General features: G+C 40.5%; 2 protein-coding genes and 1 long non-coding RNA gene across 5 annotated transcripts in view; 1 reads left to right on the plus strand and 2 right to left on the minus strand.

The window, feature by feature from the left end:
- The window catches only part of GMEB2 (glucocorticoid modulatory element binding protein 2), a 62,894-nt gene extending 58,487 nt beyond the window's left edge, over positions 1 to 4,407 (minus strand). Inside the window, exon 1 of one of the 3 annotated variants that reach the window (XM_069072617.1) lies at positions 3,724 to 4,407. The gene's annotated coding sequence lies outside the window, so the exon portion shown is untranslated. Of the gene's footprint in view, positions 1 to 3,450; positions 3,570 to 3,723 lie in introns of those variants that run through there. The other 2 variants (XM_069072615.1, XM_069072616.1) reach the window with 2 other exon arrangements.
- LOC138149522 (uncharacterized) lies at positions 3,509 to 12,760 on the plus strand. The gene is made up of 2 exons (XR_011165347.1): positions 3,509 to 3,624; positions 12,382 to 12,760. It is a non-coding gene; the product is annotated as an uncharacterized lncRNA (long non-coding RNA).
- STMN3 (stathmin 3) overlaps positions 6,930 to 21,351 on the minus strand; it is a 32,073-nt gene continuing 17,651 nt past the window's right edge. The window contains exons 2-5 of the mRNA XM_069072618.1: positions 20,073 to 20,168; positions 19,288 to 19,463; positions 13,298 to 13,489; positions 6,930 to 12,472 (exon numbers count right to left, since the gene is read on the minus strand). Coding sequence (XP_068928719.1) covers positions 12,413 to 12,472; positions 13,298 to 13,489; positions 19,288 to 19,463; positions 20,073 to 20,168 — 524 coding nt within the window. The 3' untranslated portion in view covers positions 6,930 to 12,412. The remainder of the gene's footprint in view (positions 12,473 to 13,297; positions 13,490 to 19,287; positions 19,464 to 20,072; positions 20,169 to 21,351) is intronic.

Genomic DNA, 21,351 nt, shown 5'->3' on the forward strand with positions numbered 1-21,351 from the left:
ATGGAAATAAATTTAATAGAGGTCGTGTACATTTATCCTTGGCTACAAAATAAACTAGTTATATGGCAAAATGTTACTAAGGTTATAAAAGGTTATTAAGATTTGATTCCACAGTATACCTACATAACTTTCCATATCTCCAATATGGGGTCCAAAGAATCTACATCGTGGTAAATTCAAACACAACAGATTTCAGTCTATGCCCAAATATAAATTAGAAAAAGCTATGAACTACATTTTAGGTAAGAGCCTGTACACAAAAACAAGGTAAAAACAAATAATGTTTCAACTTCAATGTGCTATCAGTACACTCAAAATCAAAAAAGCCTACTTTTTCCATTTCTTATGGAAATACTAGTCTTTCTCTTTTTGACAAAATGTCATACAAAACAAAAAAATGTTCATGGAAACTTGTCTTTTGTTCTGACAGCACATCTGAAGAACCCTGCTGGCAAAAATTAAAGTTTTTGTAAAGTTTTTTTGGGAGTATATGAATGCACTTGGCAAAAATGTCCTAAATGTACATGTGTCTAATACATACATTTTATCCAAGCCTTTTTCCTAAGAAAACAACTTATGAATCAAAATCTGTTTTATTCCTCTTGTTATACATACCACCTATTTCAGCTTCCCTGAAAGATAACCAAACTGGTACAAATGAAATCTATATTGTATACAGTTTATTTTCATAGAATTAAAACTTGGTGTTTTTTTCAAGAGCCAATTTGCTAAAAGAAGTAACAGAGGGAAATGAGAACTGTGACAATAAAACAATTTCATGATACTTATCAATTTCTTACTAGCTCAAGGGCTAATACAGGCCCATCCTGTGTTCAAGGAGCTTTTAATCTGGTATAGAAGATATGATACCCACAGACATCCAAAAAATAAACTAGCATGATTATGTGGGTAGGCAATGTGTAACTAACTTATCCTTACCACAAAAATAGTATATAAAACACATGCACAGTATGTGCACTATACACATAAATACTGAAAGCCAAAAACTGGCACCCAACTTTTTGGGGGGACTAGTCAGTAATCATTTCAATATTTCCCCCTCAACTAGGATCATTATGTTTTTTTTTAATGAACAAGTTATTGTTTGGTATTTAAAATTCATCTTTCTTCAAAGGAAAGTAATGCAAAAAATGTACTTATCAATGAAAAATATTTTCTATACAAAATACAGTCAAGTCCATATTAATGCAGTTCCTGTAAATGAGTCTATTTTTAATACAAAAAGAGCAGAACAGTATTCTTTAAAATACCTAATTTAAACCTTGTTATATCAAAGTGTTGTTTAAAAAAAACTTTGTTAAAGAAAGCTGTGGAATATATTTTAAATGAGTGTGAAGTGAAAGCAAATGTGCAGTAAAATAGAGAAAATCAATTTTTAAAATGCAATTTAACAGTTAAACCTATTTTACATTCCTAACTCAAATATTTATCTGTAGTATCCTTTCAATTTTAACTGTTCAAGAAGTTTCATTAAAATTACTTCCTTAGTCTTTAAATTAACAGGGACTATCATTTATATATATATAGACTATATATTTATAGTCATATTTTACTAGTCAGCTAAATAATGCCAGTTAAAGCAGATGGATCCTTCACACACAGCTGTATCATCAACCAATACTTTGTTTCTTTTAAAACTATTTTTAAAACATCAGCTTCAACCAGAGGTATGTACTCCCCCACATCTCAGCAACCAGAAAAGAAATATATAGATGAGCTTCTGATTTTTACACAGATACTCTACACCCACATAGAAATGTTACATGTACAAGTTCCCACTTGAACACACCTACGATTGGTAGGTTTGCTCACTCACTTTGCTAAAATGCATTCAGTTCTTCATAAAGCAGAAACACTGCTTAAGCTCATCAAATCTCCCAACATCCATAAGAAATGATTTTGCACACACTTTTGGGGTCACACTACTTTAATGTCCACAAAAAGTCGTCTCTTCTATTTTTACTTAAAAACTCTCATCATCCACCCTTGTGAAATGACAGACCCCAACCCAGAACACGCAAGAATATTATTGCAATTACTTTTCTTTAATGAGGAAAAAAAAGGTCTAGAAATGGTCATATGAATTTTCCCCCTCCTAGTTTACCCACAAAACTGGTAGATCTACATAGTCAAGTAGACTGGCAAAGCAAGAATTTGGCTAAGTAAATTAGGTCGAGTATCTTAATTCGGAGAAACTCAGATCTGGAACCTTAAGTGTATGGACATCAGTGCTGTGCATTACTGGTTGCACAGTACTTTATGTCAATGACATTCCGGTCAAATAATTCAAATTTTGCATCAAATGTGACAGTCACATAAATTCTAGCATATTAAGATTTTTCTAAAGTTATTTTCCGTGTTCATGAGCTCCCTTAATATTGATTTTGTAACACTTCTGACCTTCCCCACCTCCCCCCCCCAAAAAAAGTACTGATTTTCCTTCTAGAAGGCAGCATAATGCTGTTCCGAAAATCGGGGTGGGGGCTCTGAAAAAAAAAAAAACTTTCCTCAGTTAATAGAGGAACTCGTGGGATGAAAGAGGATCGAGGCCGTGCTTGGGGAAGGAGGATTAGTTTCAGGAGTGTTGGGGTATCTGGCCAAGCAGCCCATGGCAGCAGCGCCTGGGGGCCCGGGCTGAGCAGACGCCAGCAGGGGCCAGGCGGGCCCGGGGCCCAGGCGCAGGCGGCGAGCGGCCCCGACACCGAGCAGGGAGGGCGGAAACGCCGCCTCCCAACGGCGTCGCAGAGAAGGGCATAACGCCCAACCCCGTCCAGCGCGGCGCGGGGGGCCCCCTCCTTCCTTCTGCCTCCTCCTCCTGCTCCCAGCCACCCGGGCCAGCCAGCTCGGGAAACTCCGGGCCAGGTAGCCGGGCAGAGCCCGCAGACCCAGCTCAGGGAGCCTCCACTTGGGGCGGGGGGAGCGAGATTTTGCAGGCAGCACCATCAGGGGCGGGGAGGGCTTCGGACCAACCTGGACACGGTACATGCAACAGCCGGGAGGCCGCGGGGTGGCGGGGAGCCAGCTCTAGGCATGTAATGGAGGGAACCAAAAGGGCGCCGCGGGGAGCTATTCTCGGGGCATGCGGATGCGGAGAGGAGGCCTGCATGTTGCATGCAACCGGGGGAGGAGGAGCTCCGAAGGAGGGAACGGGCGAGCAAGGGCGAGGGAGGAAGCTACTGGCTACGGCGCTCTCCGGAAAAGGGAGAAGCAGGACGGCATGCACGCGCCGCCCGCCCCGGGAAGCTGGAGGAGGCGGCGGGGGTAGCTGGCGGGGACACCACCAAATTCCCCCCCACCCCCAGGCCGCTTTTTACAGCACGTCCCAGTCCCTTCTTCTCTTCCCCCCTCCTCTCCCCCCTGTTCTCCCCCTCCCCCCGTGGGGGCAGAGGCGCGAGGCGAGGGGGAGGGCGTGGGAATGGCCTGACGCACGCGGCAGCCGGCTTCGTCTCACGCCGTATTTACGCTGCAGTCACTGCCGCCGGCGGCCGTTGCGGCCGTTGCCGCCGCCGTCGCCGTCGCCGTCGCCTCCTCCTCCTCCTCCTCTCCCCCCCCTCCTGCCGTAACGTCCTGACGCTCCGCAGGGACCCCTGACTGGACGGACGGGTGCGTGAGGGGAGCCGGAGAGGCCTCGCCGCGGGGGGGTGAGAGGGAGGTGAGAGGAAGGGATCGGGCCGGGGAGACCCCACTGTGGCTGCCGCTTACCTCGGGGAGAACCGAAACCAGTCTTGCTCAAACGCCTAACGACGGGGGCAGGGAAGGGGACGGCGGCGGTGACTCCGCTGGCGAGGACGGCGGCCACTGGGCTCGCTCCTTGTTGGATATTCGGCGGCGGCGGCGGCGGCGGCTCGGGCACGCGCCTCCCGGGTGACGCAGGAGGCGAGGGGCGCGCACGCAGGAGGGGTGCGGAAGGGGGAGGGGGGTGACTTTTTTGGTGCTCTTGTGGTTTGAAAAGCCTCCGTAGGGAGGCGGGAGCAGGGCTGATTGGGAACTGTGAAATAAGTCCTGGGCGGGCCCCTACGCGCTTGCGCGTAGAAGGCAGGGTCCATGCTGCAGCGAGTAACCGCTTAGCCGACTGGGTCTTCAAGTTGGGTGGAGAGAACTGGGCGTCTTCTCTGGTATCGTCCTGCCTCCACTGAGGGAAGCTGGTTGTGGGTGGATCGCTAAGTGAAACTAGAGAGGAAAACAGGAAGGTAGTTCTGTAGTCTAGTGAGAATGATGGGAATGTTCAGGAAACAACCCTCAACAAATCCAGCTGTGGGCGCCTCTGTTTCCCCGCCTGTAAAATTGGCATCATAATACAAGTTACCCCTTTCACCTTGTAGGAAATTTGATACAGGAATGTTGTATTTTGATGATGGGTCGGAAATTAAATTTTTACTTTGGGAGAAATCTAGCAGAAATCAAGTGACAGTCTTGAGTTTCTCTTGAGGTACGCTTAAGAATCCTGCAAATTCCTCAGTTTTGCCTACAGCTAACCCTGCTCCCAACAACCCTATAAGGAAAGTATGCGTCAGAGTCTGTATTTGAACTTCTGCTTTGCTTATTCCCCAAGTGCAGTATTTTTTTTTATTCATTACTCCATTCTGGTAGTATGTATGGGTGTTAATAATGTTCCCAGTTCCGTGTTAATAATGTCCCCAGTTAACGTGAGAAAAAAATGTAAGTGGCTGTATATGTAAGCCCTTGAAATCTTGACAGAATCACTCCTGATTACACTGTCTCATTGTTTATTTAGAAATGCCTCATAGTTATGCCAAAAGGAGTAGCAATTTTTTTTTTTTTTGCTTTTTTTTGGAGGGCAATTGGAATTAAGTAACTTGCCCAAGGTTACACGACTAGTTTTTTTGTGTGGGTGTTAACTGTCTGAGGCCGGAACAGAACTCAGGTCCTCCTGACTCCAGGGCCAGCCCTTTACTCACTGGGCCACCTAGCCGCCCCAGCAAAATATTTTAGTCACTTGGAGAAACACTTGTTCTTTCTCCTCTCCAGTGTTGGTGGCCACAAGGTTCCAACTTTATATTTCTCATGTCTTAAAATCTCATATCTCAGTGTCTTAATTCTTAGAAAGGTTTCTTTTAGTTACATGTGTGATCTTCAGTCCTTTTAATTCTGTCCATTTTTAGGTGTTTCTTGCAGTCAGTCACCATGGTGAGGTATCCAGAGTAGGGGGAATAATTTCCTCTTATTAAATTGTTTGTTGATGCTGAGGTAAAGAAGTTGGGATTTTTTAAGGATTCCACTTTACCATGATCTTTTAGCAATAGTGAGTCTAGCCCCTTTTGTTTGTTTTTTTAACAAAGGCAAAATACTCCATTATGTTAGCCAAAGAGCCAGTATTGATGATAAAAATCGAAGTGGTCGAGTCAGAATATCCAGGTTCCACTTGACTCTATTTTTGAGGGTTCTTTTTAATTTTTCTGAGCCCAGGTTTCTTCACGTGTGAAGTAGGTAGAGCAGGTATTATTCCCATCCCGTCAGGTTGTAAAGAAAGTGCTTTGTAAACTTTATGTGTTACATAAATTGTTATTCCAAAAGATTCCACCAATTATACCCACGAATTTTAAGTGAGCTCTGTATTTGGATGTGTATGCATATCCTGCATTATAAAAGGAACTTGTGTCCTTTTAAATAATAATTTTATAAAATACAGTAAAAGATAAAGCTTGTTTTTATGCCTTTGCTCTGTATTGATTTGGTTTTGAAAAGCCAAAGGCAAATAGTAATATGTGAGTAATAAAATATTACTGTTTAATATGGTGAATAGAGGGGAAAAGGATAATGCTTATTATATAAATGCTACAAACTGAAGCAAAGCATGCATATAAATGACTATTATGTTGTAAGTGGATATTATTCATTTACAAAAGAAAAGCTAGGTGACACTATACCTGGAGTACAGAGTCCTGAGTTAAAATCCATCCTCAGACACTGACTAGCTATGTGACCCTGGGCAAGTCATTTAACCTCCCTCAGTTTCCTCACCTGTAAAATAGGGGTGACAGCATCTACCTCACAAGATTGTTGTGAGGAACAAGTAAAATATTTATGAAAGTGCCTAGCACATAGTGTTTAATAAATGCTAACTTTCTTCTGAAGATGAGGTGAGATTGTTAAAAAAAAAAAATCAAACCCTCCTTTTTTCCCCCAGAAATTAAGTGTGGAACACTGCTTAGAATGTCAGACTTTTTTGCTATATTGGTTGCTTTTGCAAAACCACTTTTTCCTCATTATTATAGGAATGGCTCTGAGAAAGGAAATGGAGTATAGAATGGGAAATGTATGTGATTGTAAAAGCAAAATATGCCAATAAAAACTTTTAAAAACAAAAAAAAAGAACCTTAGTGAATTTTGTAGCTCACTCAATTGTGCTTCTAACCATTTGTTTTAAAACCAGTTAATTTGATGGGTGGTTCAGATATCTTCCAGTATCTTACTATAATGAAATCTCATTGCAAAACATCTCAAGTCATGTCATTGTAGGGGTGTAATATGATGCTCTTCATTATAGCAGGTAACATGTATTCTGAAGACTTGGTCTAGTTCATTCATATGTGTGTGTGTGTATATATGTATCTATATATAGACATATATATGTCCATGTTAGTAGCCAGAATAACAGTCTTGAAAGCAAGTACATCGTGAAGTAAATGTTACCTATTGTAATATAAATGCCCTAGAAGTTTGGAGGTTGTACTGGATCAACATAGGCAATAGTAAAGTTTATTAGTTCAATATTTGGGGACATTTAATATTAACATGTTTGAGAAAATGATTAAGGGAATTCTTAGGGAAACCTGATGCTTAGTCCAGTTTAGTGGTGAAGTAATTTTTTTATTCCTTTTTAATTATTTAATATTACCTCAACTTTCTGGGCATCAGAAATTTTCTTTAGTTAAAAAAGAAGCACATAGTTTTAATACCAACTTTATTCTTTTTTATCATCACTTCTTTTGCACAACAACAACCTTAAGTTGACAATGAAATGCACTAAAGGAACTAGATGATGTCAAATTGGTAGGAAATCCATCACAAGCTCTTGTTTTGTATATTTGAAAGCTGTACACAACTTCATGAGGAATGGATCCTGTGTAGGGCCAGTGACATTAAAACCTAAACTTGATCCATTGAGGGCTATACTGAGTGCCTTTTTGGCTTTGACTTTCTTTGTCAGTGGTCTGGCCTTTTTTAAAAGAAACTGAATTGGTTACATAGAGGATATGATCCACCAGCTTAATGATAGAAGAAGCCTTCATAGTGGCCGGCACTCCCTCTTTGTTCCATAAAGGATGCATTATTTGTCATCCTATATCACTTTATCCCCTAGCATGGTTAGGAACTAAATCACTATAGCACCATAATCAGCCTTTCTCTCACCATGTGGGGATGAAAGTGTCAGTGTATACATATTACGTGGATGTACGTGTCTGCACATCTATATGCTTCATAGTGGATGTATACACATTACGGATGTATGTTTGAAATAATGCAGGTTTGATAAAATGCTAGAGTACAGCAGATAAAGGTGAACTATGCAATTAAGATCATTGTTAGAAAAACCACATTGGCTCAGTGACCAACCCAAATGGAACATTGAAATTTCAGTTTTAGATGGATACTTAACAGGCTTTGTATGGAGTGTGTATTAATTTGTAAACAACTACTTACACTGACAGTCTGCAATCGGTATTTCTATTTTATCTTTATATTTCTACCACAAAAAATGTTTAGAACAAAACCAACCTCCTTCCTACTGCATGACTACAGCCTTTTAAGTGGTGTGAATGTTATACCAGGACTACCCTGATTTGACAGTTTGGGGAGGGGGGGAGGCATAACCAAAAGTTTCAAGAGGAAATGGGCTATAATTGCAAATGTCCTAAGAGCACAGATCCCTGTCATATACACACACACACTCTCTTCCCAGAATAGCTGGTCTCATCTGCCAACTCTGCACAGAGAAAATGGCATTGGATTGGGTTTTTCCCTACTTACCCCCTTTTACAATATCCCAGTCTCTTTTCTAACATTTTTACTTCTCCAGGGTTTCTAATGGTAGCTTTTCAATTTTTTTTATCTCCCTTATTTTCCTACTTTAAAGTCATGGAAAGCTGTGATAGGAAGTAATCAAAAAGAAAACAGTTCTTTTCCTACCTAGTCATGGGAATTGCTGCTTGTGTCATACAAGTTAAGGCTTCCCTTCCAACCTTGAATGATTGATAATGCCCAGTGAGCTAGTAGGAAGAGGAGGGGATAGTTGAGGTTTTTTAGTCAGATGTAAGGGGCAGGCATTGTGCCTTTTCTGGGGATGCGATTTGAAATCTAGGTAAGCTCAGAAGTGACTTGCAAACATGAGTGAAAGAAGGTATAACCCTCTACATTGTTGATCTTACACAAAATCAACAGTAGTACTGTTTTTGTCCTTGAGGGGTCAGAAGCAATTTCCAGCACTAAAGATTTTATTTAAAAACTTTAATTTCTACTGAATTCTCCATGACCAAAGCATACTACCTGCCTCTTTACAACCTAGGGAATGCCAGGGGTTCAGGACAGCATGAAGAAACCCCCATAATTATTTTTAAGACTTGCTGTTATTCCTTAATAAATGGAGGTTGGGAGACATAGGTAAAGAGTAAGGTTATAGGAATTAGGAGAAGAGATGGAGGCCTTTCCCAAACTGCCTACTCCTGATACAAGCTAACCAAATGACCAGCTTGGACAATCGAAGTGAGTTAGCAAGAAATCAAAGCAATAGGCAAAGCCACCAAGAAAGAGTCCTTGAGGAATGGCATTGGCCTTCCCTGATGCTGTGGATCATATCCTCTTAGCCAACTGATAAGGGCATTGGAATTCTGTGTCCTGTGAAGCAGTTCAACTGTCTTTCCCAAAGAAATCTAATAGCATCTAAGGATTAAAGTAAGGAATATTACGTTTTCAGTTCACAGAAATATGGAACCTTGGTCTTGATTCTTTTTATATTGCCCATTTCATTTTCTTTTAAGCTATATATACCTTAGGCCTTAAACAGGACTTAAGAGGAAAACTGATTACCATCACTTGCTACTTAGAGGAAACTGAAGTTTAGGCTAAAGTCTTCTTGAGAAGGAGGCACTGGCAAACATCCTTAGCTTTAAGTCCAAATCTACTCTGTAGGTCTCTCTAATTCCAACTCCATATCCTCCTTTGAGAATGACTTGTGTACCCCGAGGCTGTCCTATTTCCTAACCCATATCTGTCCCCACCCCTTGTCTAAAGAGAAAGTGGTTTTGCTCTGTTGTATTCAAACTGGTGAGAACAACATTTCTTAGGATTATTACTAATAAAAAGTATTTACATATTTCAGTTTGGAATTATACCCCAAGCAATCACAGAGTAGCCCAGTTAATAAATTGCAGACAGTTTCCCATATCCTACAGGTGCAGGACATCCACATTTGAACCATTTCAACCATTACACCCTAGCACATACACAGAGATTTTATTATTACTATTAATTTAACTTAAGTAATTCTTAACTTTTAAATTTTACCTTATATGAGTAAGATGAGTCTGAATTATAGTAAATTTCTGCTATGAGAATTGCTACCTGCTAGAAACTGGTGACTATTAAGAAATTCAACCTTCAGTTTCATTTCTTCCCTTTCCCTGCCCCCAAACAACTTTAGCCTTTGACCACAGCTAAATCCTAATCATGGCCTCCAGCTCCCTCTGGAGGCAGTATTGGTGGTGAGTCCTCAGTAACTTGAGGAGAAATAATTGCAAAACTGGTTCAGCTGTGGGGACTCAGTCTCTGATGCTGACGGCTGGGGTCCCCACCAGTAGATTTAAGTCATACCTAACATTGGAACATGAATGAAACACAAAGTAGCACTAACTTCACCACTTCCCCAACACTGCTTCCATCATGAGAGAAATTTAAAGTAGATCATCTTTCCAAAGAGGATGGGAGGTAAATTGGCACCTGTTACATACTTAGCCAAACACTTGCTAAATTTTTGTGAGTAGATTAACAACTTTGTGTAAAAGGAATATTTTGGCCAAGTTAAGGTAATTGTGAATATTACCTGCCTTGGCTTTTATTCATGGAAGTGCTTTAGGAGGTAAGAGGAATTAACCTGTTTTTTTCTACTAGATTCAGCAAATGTCTGGAAAGGAAAATTTGTTCTCAGTTCTCAGATTAGTTTAAACAGGGCCATAAAGTGGCTCTTACACTTTAAGAGAAAGGAATTGCAACACTAAAGATGGCCCAACCCCATTGGAACTGCTAGAGCTTTGGGATTTTTTTGTTGTTTATTTTTCCCATCATTAAAATAGAAAATATAAGCAATGTTTGGGGGAGATTCAATTAAGGAGATACTTAGGTGGATTTCAGCCCTTTTCACTCTCCCCAGACTTAAATCATAAGATAATTGAATATAATCACTTTTTACTACTACCTGACCTTGAACAAGTTATCTATGTACCTCAGTTTCCTTATCTGGAAAATGAGGGAGTAGGATTAGTTGACTTCTAAGATCCCGGCCACCTCAAACTCACAGGGATAGATCATTAGTCTGATCTATCTGTGAGCTACCTATGCCCTATGGAATAACTTCTCAGGTGACATAACTTAGTTACACTACCAGAGTTGAGTGCCGGAGAGAGGTGAATAAAATAAATATTTAATAAGTGCTAGAAGTTAGAAGCAAATCGTATCCAATTTTCCCAAGTTTCAAAGACATAAGAAGGGAAAAGAATTAAAATTGTTACTGTCTACCAATCATAGAATAGTTGATGGGAGTGGATAAAGGGACAGTTTTGGAATCTAGAAATTCTGAGTTCAAATCCAAACCTATGACAGATAAGCTGTGTGACCAGAGAAAGTCACTTGACATCTCAGTACCCTAGGCAGCTCTCAGACAGTAAATTACAGATGAGTTGCCAAGCTCAGAGTCATAAATCTAGGTTAATGGCCACTAAAGAAACTACAGTTTGGCTATTTAAAAAAGATGAAAGATTTAAGTCATGAGTAATTGCCTTTTATTTTGTCTTCTAGTATTCAGCCTGCTCCCATGTATGGTCTGGATCTGGAATTTGTGTCCACCTAGGTTGTTGCTTTCATAGAACACGTAAGACATTAACTTTACAACACATTCTTAAATCAGTCCACACTGGTGGCCTCCTCTACAGTTAGTAGAAAACCTGGCCTTCCATCCACCACACAACAGAAATGAGTACCTATTGTCCCTTTATCTTCCAATCTTTGAGTCTTCTGTGAAAAATAAACTATGGACCATATATACTTATATAGATGGATAAAGCAGAGCTTCTGGTGAACTTTTCTAAGTAGTGCTTGAGGAGTTAAATCAGTTAGTACTAATTACCTCTTCATAAAAAGTCTGAAAAGTACCATATAGGACAAGTTACTATCCCTTGTTGCAAAGTATTGGATTTTTGATTGCTTTGGATTGGTTGATAATACCTAATCATCCCTATCCTAATGTTTTTGTGAAAATTTCTGTCCTAGGGAATAGACATGTCCATGCTTCTGATTGGAACTACCATAGACAGCCCCAGGCTTCCCAACTCCAAACTTCCTTTCTACCATAGAATGTAGATCTTCAGTCTCCACATTCCCCCTAAGCACTGATATGATTAATAATGAAAAAAAAAAGCCATGAGTTAATCTTGGACATCCATATATTCAGTCCCCCAACATTTATTTTCTAGGAATAAAGCTAAGACACAGACCATCTATGCAAGTCCACTAACAGTTGTCCCCAGGTGATGTTTATTTTTTGGAACCTCTAGCCTCATCAGGGGTAGAACCAGTAACCCAAAGGGAAACTGCCATAATTTTAACTCTCCCACCCTATTTCCTTCCTCCTCTAATCCTAAAGACATATGGATATATTGTTATTCTTCCCATGGTTTGTCATCAAAGAAGCAATGATTACTTTTGATTCCCTATCCCCTAGACTCTGAAAGCTGGCTCAAAATAAATTCTCTTAAATGAAAAAAAAAGTATCATGAACAAACTTTGGATAAGAAATCCACATGTCCATGCCACTGTTGGTTGAATTTATTAATGTCTCCATCTTTTACATAAGATTAAGAAAGATTCCAGGAAGGAACCAAGTGGATTGACTTGTTGGGTGATTAATGTGATTGACTATACTCTTATGAACTAGTGGCTACTCTGTTTAGAGTTCTCCAAGGCCAGCAAGGCCCTCCACAAGGACTAGACAGATAAGGATCCTAAGAGAGAAGCAAAAACTAGGGAAGTTAGCATAGGAGTAGGCAGAAGAGAAGGGGCAGGGCAGTAAAGAAACAAAGTTGCATCTAGACAAAATTAAAATGTTTTTTTGTTTGTTTGTTTGATCAGGAACCCGGTGCTAAGCATATAGAAAAGCCCATTAACCAGAGATCTCCTCCCGTTGCTCCTTGTTCCTGCGGACTTCAGCTGCATGAAGCTCCTGCAAAGACACGGAAGGGTTAAGCAAGGAGGAAGAAGAGACCTCATACCTAGGTCCAGATCCTTCAACCCCCACTTTGGTCCCTCATTCCCTATTCTTCAGGGATAGATGAGACCAGATTAATGGGGAAAACTTGGATTCATGGCACTGATAGCCTAATAGGCTCTTAGAAGTAACATGAATTATCCCTCCCCACTCTCTTGCTGTCATTCCAATGTGAGCACGGTGATGTGGCAATCAAAAGAACTAAGGTGTTTTTAGGCCAAATCAATAACAAGAACAGAACAATGGTAACAGAAGTGTCTACAGTAAGAGAAAGAACTACTGTATTCAACCCTGGCTGAAATGCTGGGTCCAATGGGGGGGAGGAGAGTGGAAAGGTCTGGGCCAAATATTTAAATGAGCTTCTTAATTGAAGTAATTGAGGTAGGAAGGTGTTGGGTATGACAGGTGGAGGGTGAAAAGGCTTCGGAGTAGAAAGATAATTACCTGAGGACTCATGAAAGCCTTGACTTTCAGTATTCTTCTCGATCCACACACCCACCCCACAAAGCACATAACACACAATCAGCAGGTTATTTACATTGAAAGTAACTAGCCTGGAGAAAACATTTTTTATAAGGGATGTTTATTATAATTCCAACCCACCAAGCCCCGATACTAAGGGTATTAATGATGGAAACTGAATTCTTTCCATCGGTTTTTCATTGGTATTCGGTGGTATGGGGATTTTTAGGGCAGGGGAGGTAAAGTTAGTCTTTCCTACTGGCTTGGAGAAAGATGAAATCTTTTCCCAAGGATTCTTTGTTCTGATGTGGGACTCACCTTCTCCCGAAGCCGCTCCCTCAAAGCAGCCAGGTGAGCCTCACGGATCTCCTTACTGAGCTCCATCTTGTAGTTGAGTTTCTCTTCCGCCAGACGGCTGAAGTTGTTGTTCTCCTCCAAGGCCTTGTGTAGCACCTCCCGCTCATGCTCGCGTTTCTCCGCCAGCTGCTTCAGGACCTGCGCCTCCTGAGTCTGGCAAACCAAAGGGCCCCAGATGAAATACAGCAATCCGTTCCTGAAGGGGCCCCTCTTCTTCTCCCTCCCACAGACACTAAAAGGCTTTGCTTACCCAACTACATAAAGTCACCAGTCTTCCCTCGGCAGATAGCAGAAAGGATCAAAGATCTATTCCTTATTCAACGTAAGTACATTACACACAGTAATTTCCCTTAACATGGAACACAACCAGAAATGGGGCACATAATTTACTGCTTTTTCAAGAGTAGACTCGTGGTGCTGAAGCTATTCTCTCACAGCCGTGGGATTAGAAGGTTGTTTGTCCCCATTTCGAAAAAAAAAGTAATCTTCCCAAAACCATTACTTTAATCATGTCAGTCCCCTGCAGAGTCACATTCCATAGTGCTAAAACATCAAATCCTCCAATTCAACAAACATTTATTACGCTCCTCATGTGCAAGACCCCACTTTGGCACTAGATGCGCAGAAATGAAAGCCAAGACAGTTCTGGCTTCTCCCTCCTCCGACCTGAATGCCTGGAAGTCTACGGTAGCCTCCTAACTAACCTCCCAGCCTCAAATCTCTGCCTATTCCAATTCATCCTCCCCAGAGCAGCCAAAGTGATTTTTCCTAAGGCACAGGTATTGCCATGCTACCCATCCCCTCCATAAACTGCAGAGCTCCCTGCTATTTTTTGGATCAAGTATTAAAGCTTTCACAATCTGACCCCTTCCTTTCTAATCTCACTTATCAATCCCATCCAAAAACTTTACAATCCAAGTCATATTTACTGTCCCTCACACATACCACAACATTTTCTCTGTATTTGCATGGGCTGAACCTTATGCCTGGAATATTTGTCATTCTGTAACCCTCTAAAGGTTATTTTGTATCTACCTTGTATGCATCCTCTATCTAAACATGTACTTGTTGTCTAACCTGTTAGAATAGAAGTTTTGAGGACAGACCCTTTTTTTTCTTTGTATCTCCAATGCTTAGTACCGTTCCTGGCACATTGTAAATGTTTGTTGATTAATTAATTGAAAGATGACAACTGAGAGTATTCTCACCCTTCACAAATTTTCTCTTTTCTTTGCCTCTGTCGCCCTCTACCTTGTATTATATCTGAATATGTTGTATTGTTCTACATTCCCCTCCCCACTCTAATATAAGACCATGGAAGACTGAACTATATATTATTTTGCAATCTTTATTACCCACTCCTCCTCCCCCCCCCATTACCCCCAGTACCTAGCATAGATGGAGCAATGGATAGAATATTGAACTTAGAATCAGGAAGACCTGAATTCAAATCTTGTTCCTGACATCATCGTGACTCTAGCTAGGTCATTTAACCTCCCTTGGCCCTAGTTTCCTCATCTGTAAAATGGGAATGATAATATCACCCATTTTACAGAGTTATTGTGAGGATCAAATGAAATAATACATGTAAAGAGTTTTAAACATTTTCAACACTACAGAAATGCTAGCTGTTATTATCAGCATAAAATAAGTACTTAGTGTTTGTTGAATTAAAAGAGCTGTCAAATAGGGGGAATGAGATTATAAACTTTACAAGGTATCCCCAAAGTCTTAGTGAAGTTTTAAGTAAGATTTTGTTATCTTTAAACTTTAAGAGCCTAGTACTGCACTAAGACTTTGGGGATACCCTGTATAATAACAGAATTACAACACAAAGAATTAAATGGGAAAGGTCCAACCTTATCTCCCATTACATTCCAAGCATATATTCAGTCAGCAGCCCATTCTTCTCTGCAGTAATAATAGTTTACCTGCTAAAGTGCTTCCTGCCTAGGAATTTCCCTAAGGGAAATGGATGGGAAAATTTTCTAAATATTTCAAGTCTCATCTCCCAAGAAGCTTTTCCCAACTACTCTAACCCACCAAAAGAGTCATAATGGAAAATGCTATCCACGTCCAGAGAAGGAACTATGGAGCCTAAATGCAGATGGTAACATACTATTTTCTCTGTGGGGTTTTTTCTTTTTTTTTTCCCCTTTTGTTCTGATTCTTCTCTCACAACATGAGTAATGTGGAAATATGTTTAAAAGATTGTACATATGTAACGTATATAAAATTGCATGTTATCTTGGGAGGGGAGAATTTGGAACTCAAAATCTTATAAAAATGAATGTTGAAACCAAAATTAATTTTTTTTAAATTAAAAATTACGCTAGCCCACCCTTCCCTGAGCTTACTCACTGAGTTACTTGAACTAAATATTACTGTGGAGAAAAGCATTTTGCAAGCTAGTAGCAGTAACAGCAGCAGTATTTATATTTATGTAGTAGTAAATCATATTTATGGTCGGCTAAGTGGTGCAAGGGATAGAGCTTGTTCAGGTCTAGAGTCAGGAAGACTCATCTTCTTGGGTTCAAATCTAGCCTCAGACATTTACCAGCTGTGTGATCCTGGGCAAGTCACATAATCCTGTTTGCCTCAGTTTCCTGAGCTGGAAAATGAATGGCAAACCACTCTGGTATCTTTGCCAAGAAAACCCCAAATGGGATAGTAACAAAGGGTTGGACACACGGCTGAAAAACAACTGAACAACAACAAAGTTGTATTTATATATTCCATGTAAATATATGACATAAAGTTTATGTATTGAATAACATATACATTTTACCTAAATGTCATGTGACATTTAGACTTTCCCTGTCTAATGAGCAAGCATAATATTAATTGAAACAATATTACAGGAGCCAGTTAAGAGGCGGCTAGGTGGCGCAGTGAGTAAAGTGTATTCTGGCCTCAGATACTTAACACCCACAAAAAAAAACTAGCCGTGTAACCTTGGGCAAGTTACTTAACCCCAATTGCCCTCCAAAAAGGCAAAAAAAAAAAAAGTTATGTATAGATATATGGGGTAGGGCTTGGTAATAATGTATTCCTTGTCTCATTGCAAACCAATGAAGATGCAGCTGTGTGCAGCGTATTATTGGTTAACTGAATGATGTGTATGACATTGTAAGTGTTCTTTTGGCCTCTTCACAGCACCCCTGTTTCATCCTGCTTTTTCCCAGCTGTACCTGTGTATATGTTGCCCGCCATGACTGCAATAGCATCTTTCTAGATCTCCAAATATTACAGCTCACATTTTCTATAGCACTTGAGGATTTCTACCTCATGTTTTAATCACAATAACCCTGGAAGGGTAGGTAGCACAAGTCTTCATTCATCTAATTTTGCAGACAAGGGAATAGAGCCTCAGAGAAGTTATAACTTGCCCATAGTCATACAACTAGTAAGTTTTACACAGCTAATCAATGTCAAAGTTGAACAGTCATGATTCCAAGGCTAGCCCTTGCCAGTGCAACATGATACCTCTTATTACATTATGCCTGCTATAACCTTTCTACTTTAAAGGTCAAAACTGAGTGTTATTCTTTCTTGAAACCTTCACTGATTCCCCCAGATAGAGGGAAAACTTGATGGTACTGGGCCTGGAATCAGGAAGACCTGAGTTCAACCCTGGGCAAGTTACTTAACCTCTGTCCATCTCAGTTTCTCATCTGTAAAGTGGGGATAATAACAGCACCCACCTTCCAGAGTTATTCTAAGAATCAAATGAGATTATATTTGTAAAAAGCACTTTAGCACAGTGCCTGGCACATAGTAGACACTATAGAAATGCTTATTCTATCCTCTCTACCAGTGATAAGTCCAGTTTAATCTTACAAGCATTTGCTAGCACCCACTATGTGTAACCCTGTTTTCCTAAGTTTCCTCATCTGTAAAGATGGCTGGAAAAGGAAATAGCAAACCACAAATCTTTGCCAAGAAAACCCCAAATGGGGTCACGAAGAGTTGAACGTGACTGAAACACCAGAACAACTAAGTATAAGTCTCTTGACCAAGCACTTCGAGCATCCCACAACATTCTGTTTAGATGTCTGTCTGCTTGTCCTATTGTGCTCTATTACATGCTGTGTATATTTTCCTTATCCCCATCATGATACTACTAGATTTTTTAGAAGCAAGAACTGTTTCATTTTTGTATTCCCAGTGCACAGCACAGTACATTTGCACACAGGAGGCACTTATTAAATGTATGTTGACTTGAATGAATTTTTAATACTACCAACACACCAGGCTAGATACAACACAGCTACTCAATAAATACCGGCTGAATTTAACTGAATGGAGTTCTGTTCAGTTGTGTACCAGTCAGTCAGAGCTGAGAACAGATAAATGATCAGTGACTCAGTAACAGTGAGCAGGTTTTGAAAAGATGACTAGCCTCTAATAGACTAAGACTAGATCCTATTTAGGAAACCAAAATAATGGGGAGGCTTTGGCCACAGGGGCAGGGATAACTTAGCATTTCAGGGGTCCAAGGGATCCAATGAGGCAGGGAATGTGGCAACAGAATTTTCTGAATAATATTAATTCCCCTAAGACCTATTGGGTCCTGAGATGCCAATTAATTCCACAAAGATGCAGGAAAGTCCCCAAGGGGAAGCTATAGAAGGGGGGGAAAGGAGAGTTAACTGTCTTTTCTGCCAACTAGGTACTCCTGGTTAGTACTCCCATTAGCCCAGTGCTAGAAGGTGATGCTTTGGGATGCAGAAAAGATACCCCTTCTGACAAACAGTATTAGCTGCAGTCAGTAGGTATTAAATACTTAGTATGTTGCAAGCATAATGCTAGGCAAGCCCCCATAGGAGTAGTTTTTAAATTTTTTGTGTGTCATGGACATCTTTGACAATCTGATGAAACCTATGGACACATTATTGACTGCATTCAAATTAAAGAAGTGCTAAATTTCATTTAGAGGTTAGTAAAAATAAAGATGAAGAAAAGTTTTCCCATCCAAGTTCATAGACCTTGAAATCTATCCATAAGAACTTTTGAGGTTCTGTGACTCTGAGGTTAGGAATCCCTGTTCTAGCAGCTGGCCTAACATCAGGGGTGAGTTAGTAAATGTTTAAAAACCAGCTGGGGGGAAGGGGGAAATGTATGCAAGATGTACATTTTTGGGGGGCTTTTTTGGAGGGCATTTGGGGTTAAGTGACTTGCCCCCAAAACCACATGTCTAGTAATTGTGTCAAGTGTCTGAGGCCGGATTTGAACTCAGGTCCTCCTGACTCCAGGGCTGGTGCTCTATTCACTGTGCCACCTAGCCACCCCAGCAAGATGTACTTTTAAGTTTAATCTACATTATTAACATATTCTCCATCGTTTTCTTAAAGTCTAGACAATCAAAAAACGAATTAAACCCTGATCTGTGTTTGCTGATTTTAGAGGTGTAAATGTCTCACTGAAAATTTAACAACTGGCTTTCAAGAGACCTGTTCAAGCTTGCTCTAACATAGTTCTGTAGTCATTTGATAAATGCCCTGTCACATGTTAAGGTCCCACATTCTGGGATCCAATTAGGGTGAAATTTTTCATTCAAGTTCTTCAAAATAGTGTGGTTTATATGGGGGTGGAGCTGCCTTTGGTTCTTGCATCAAACTGCCAGTTCCAGCAACTCCAAGCTGCTGAAGATCCCAGGACCCTTTCTCTAATCCAATAGTCTTGGCAAAGAAAGGCAGAGTGGAAAGAACTATAGAGAACCCCCTACATTTTACAAAAAGGTCTGTGAGAAAGAAAAGCCCTAATATAACTTAAGCCACCAGCCCTAATGATCAGCATTTTAACAACCAACACTCAAGGAGAATAAGATTGCCAAACTTCTTCATATTTACATATTGATATATATGACTAATAGAGCCAGAGCAGGAAAAGCTAAGGTCATAGCCACCATCATTAGGACTTAAGAGCAGGTAGGAGAGAAGATTCTTTACCTTCCGTCTTTCCTCAGCAGCCTCCAGCCTCTTCTGTAGTTCCTCCAGAGAAATGTCCTTCTTCTTGGGTGGGGAAGAAAGTATAGGACTCTCTGGAGACAAATCTGAAGGAGACTTCAAGATCACTTCAAAGCTCTGGCCAGATGCTCTTTTGTCCAGCTGCTTCACTTCCATGTCTATGAGAAGAAGGAAAGTTTGATACATTTATCATCCATACTACCTAGGGAAAGGCTGGATTAAGATGAGGGACTTAGAAGAATCCTTAGATCTTCTTTTGGGGCACGTCCATGTTTAAGACAGATATGTTGGAGGAGAGAGGGACATGCCTTTTAACTTCTGGCTATATTTTGAATCAGCATCTTCCCTGATTCCCTTACTCTGTTTCTGTTTTTTTTTTTTTTACTAGGTTCCTTCTCTTTCTGATTCAGAGACTCTCATTCACACTCTGCCAAGCATTTTAGCCAGGCTCATGAATGAAAGGCCAGAGTCAAATATAAAGACTGGGGGAGGGAAGAGTAAGATTTTCTGGGTTCTTACTTCTCTCTTCTGTTTAATCATATAGCAAGTATTGAAGGAGATGCCAGAAGTAGTTACCCCACTATGTTTCTGACCAAATAAAGGAGTGCCAGTTCCCTAATCACCTTTATAAGCCAGGGCAGTCTTTGTGAGCTGGCAATCATTCTCCTAGCTTTGAGTCTCTGTGGCATGAACTGAGATACTTTGAGTAAAGACAGTTATGGGAATAGAATTTCGCTAACTGAAATGGTGGTGGCCTGGACACTTACCTCCATATTGGTAAATAGTGTTTGGGTGTGGCTGGGTGTAAAAACAGGAACAGATAAGTGAAAGCACAGACAGCTCCTTCATTTTCTCCTTGTATGCTGCAGAGACAAAAATCAGGATGGAATGAGAATGAAAGCAATATTCCCTCTGGTCCTGTCATAAAAACTCACTCTCTCTCTCTCTCTCTCTCTCTCTCTCTCTCTCTCTCTCTCTCTCTCTCTCTCAATCTCTCTCTCTCTCACTCATACATTTACATAGCAGATAGAGCACTGGACCTGGACTCAGGAAGACCCAAGTTCAAATGCGGCCTCTGACACTAACCATGTGGCCCTGGGCAAGTCACTTAACCCTGTTTGCCTCGGTTTCCTCATTTGTAAAATGAGCAGCAGAAAGAAATAGCAAACCACTCAAGTGTCTTTGTAAAGGAAACCCCAAATGAGGTCACAGAGTCAGACATGACTGTTCAATCCTTTGTCCTCAAAGAGAACCAATGATATCACAACTGAAATGCAACTGAATAACCCTGGACAAGTCACTTAACAGATTCTTCAACTATATCAAAGTGATCATAATAGCACCTACTTCACAGGGTGATTGTAAGAATGAAATGAGATGATATTTGTAAAGCATTTAGCATGGTATGTGGAACATAGCTCTTTTTTTTTTCTTTTTGGAGGGTAATTGGGGTTAAGTGACTTGCCCAAAGTCACGCAGCTGTAATTGTGTCAAGTATCTGAGGCCAAATTTGAACTCAGGTCCTCCTGACTCCAGGGCCAGTGATCTATTCACTGCGCCACCTAGCTGCCCTGTTGGCTCTTAATAAATATAAATTTCATTCCAAATGTGAGGGTTCATAACTAAAAGGACAGCTGTAAAAACCCTTGGCTCTCATACCCAATGTACTAAGCCAATGAGTATAGAACCAAATAGATTGTCTCACAGCTCAGTAGTTTAGAGGGACCAGGAAGAAGTGTTTAGGAGGAAAAAAAAAGTTTCTGAGAGGATTTCATTTTGGGTAACTGCTACTAACATTGTAAGGTAGAAATTGTAGATAATGTCAATTGTCACAACCTTCAGAGAAGGCATACACAATGCTGAACTATTTAACAGAAGGTATAGTAGAATGCCAGGATTGTAGTATTGAGCTCAGGAGAATGTTTGAACACTCCTAATCTGGAACTGGATATTGGGTGATAGGATATCAGAGACCAGAAGGTATAGACGTGGCATGAGAAACAGAGTAGATTAGTATATGTGTGGTCAGTGATATTTTCTGGGATT

Source organism: Petaurus breviceps, unplaced genomic scaffold (genome assembly GCF_028583685.1).
Source record: "Petaurus breviceps papuanus isolate PSGF00001 unplaced genomic scaffold, PetGlider_PUasm1.0 90847, whole genome shotgun sequence".
In the NCBI taxonomy this organism is placed as follows: Eukaryota; Metazoa; Chordata; class Mammalia; order Diprotodontia; family Petauridae; genus Petaurus; species Petaurus breviceps.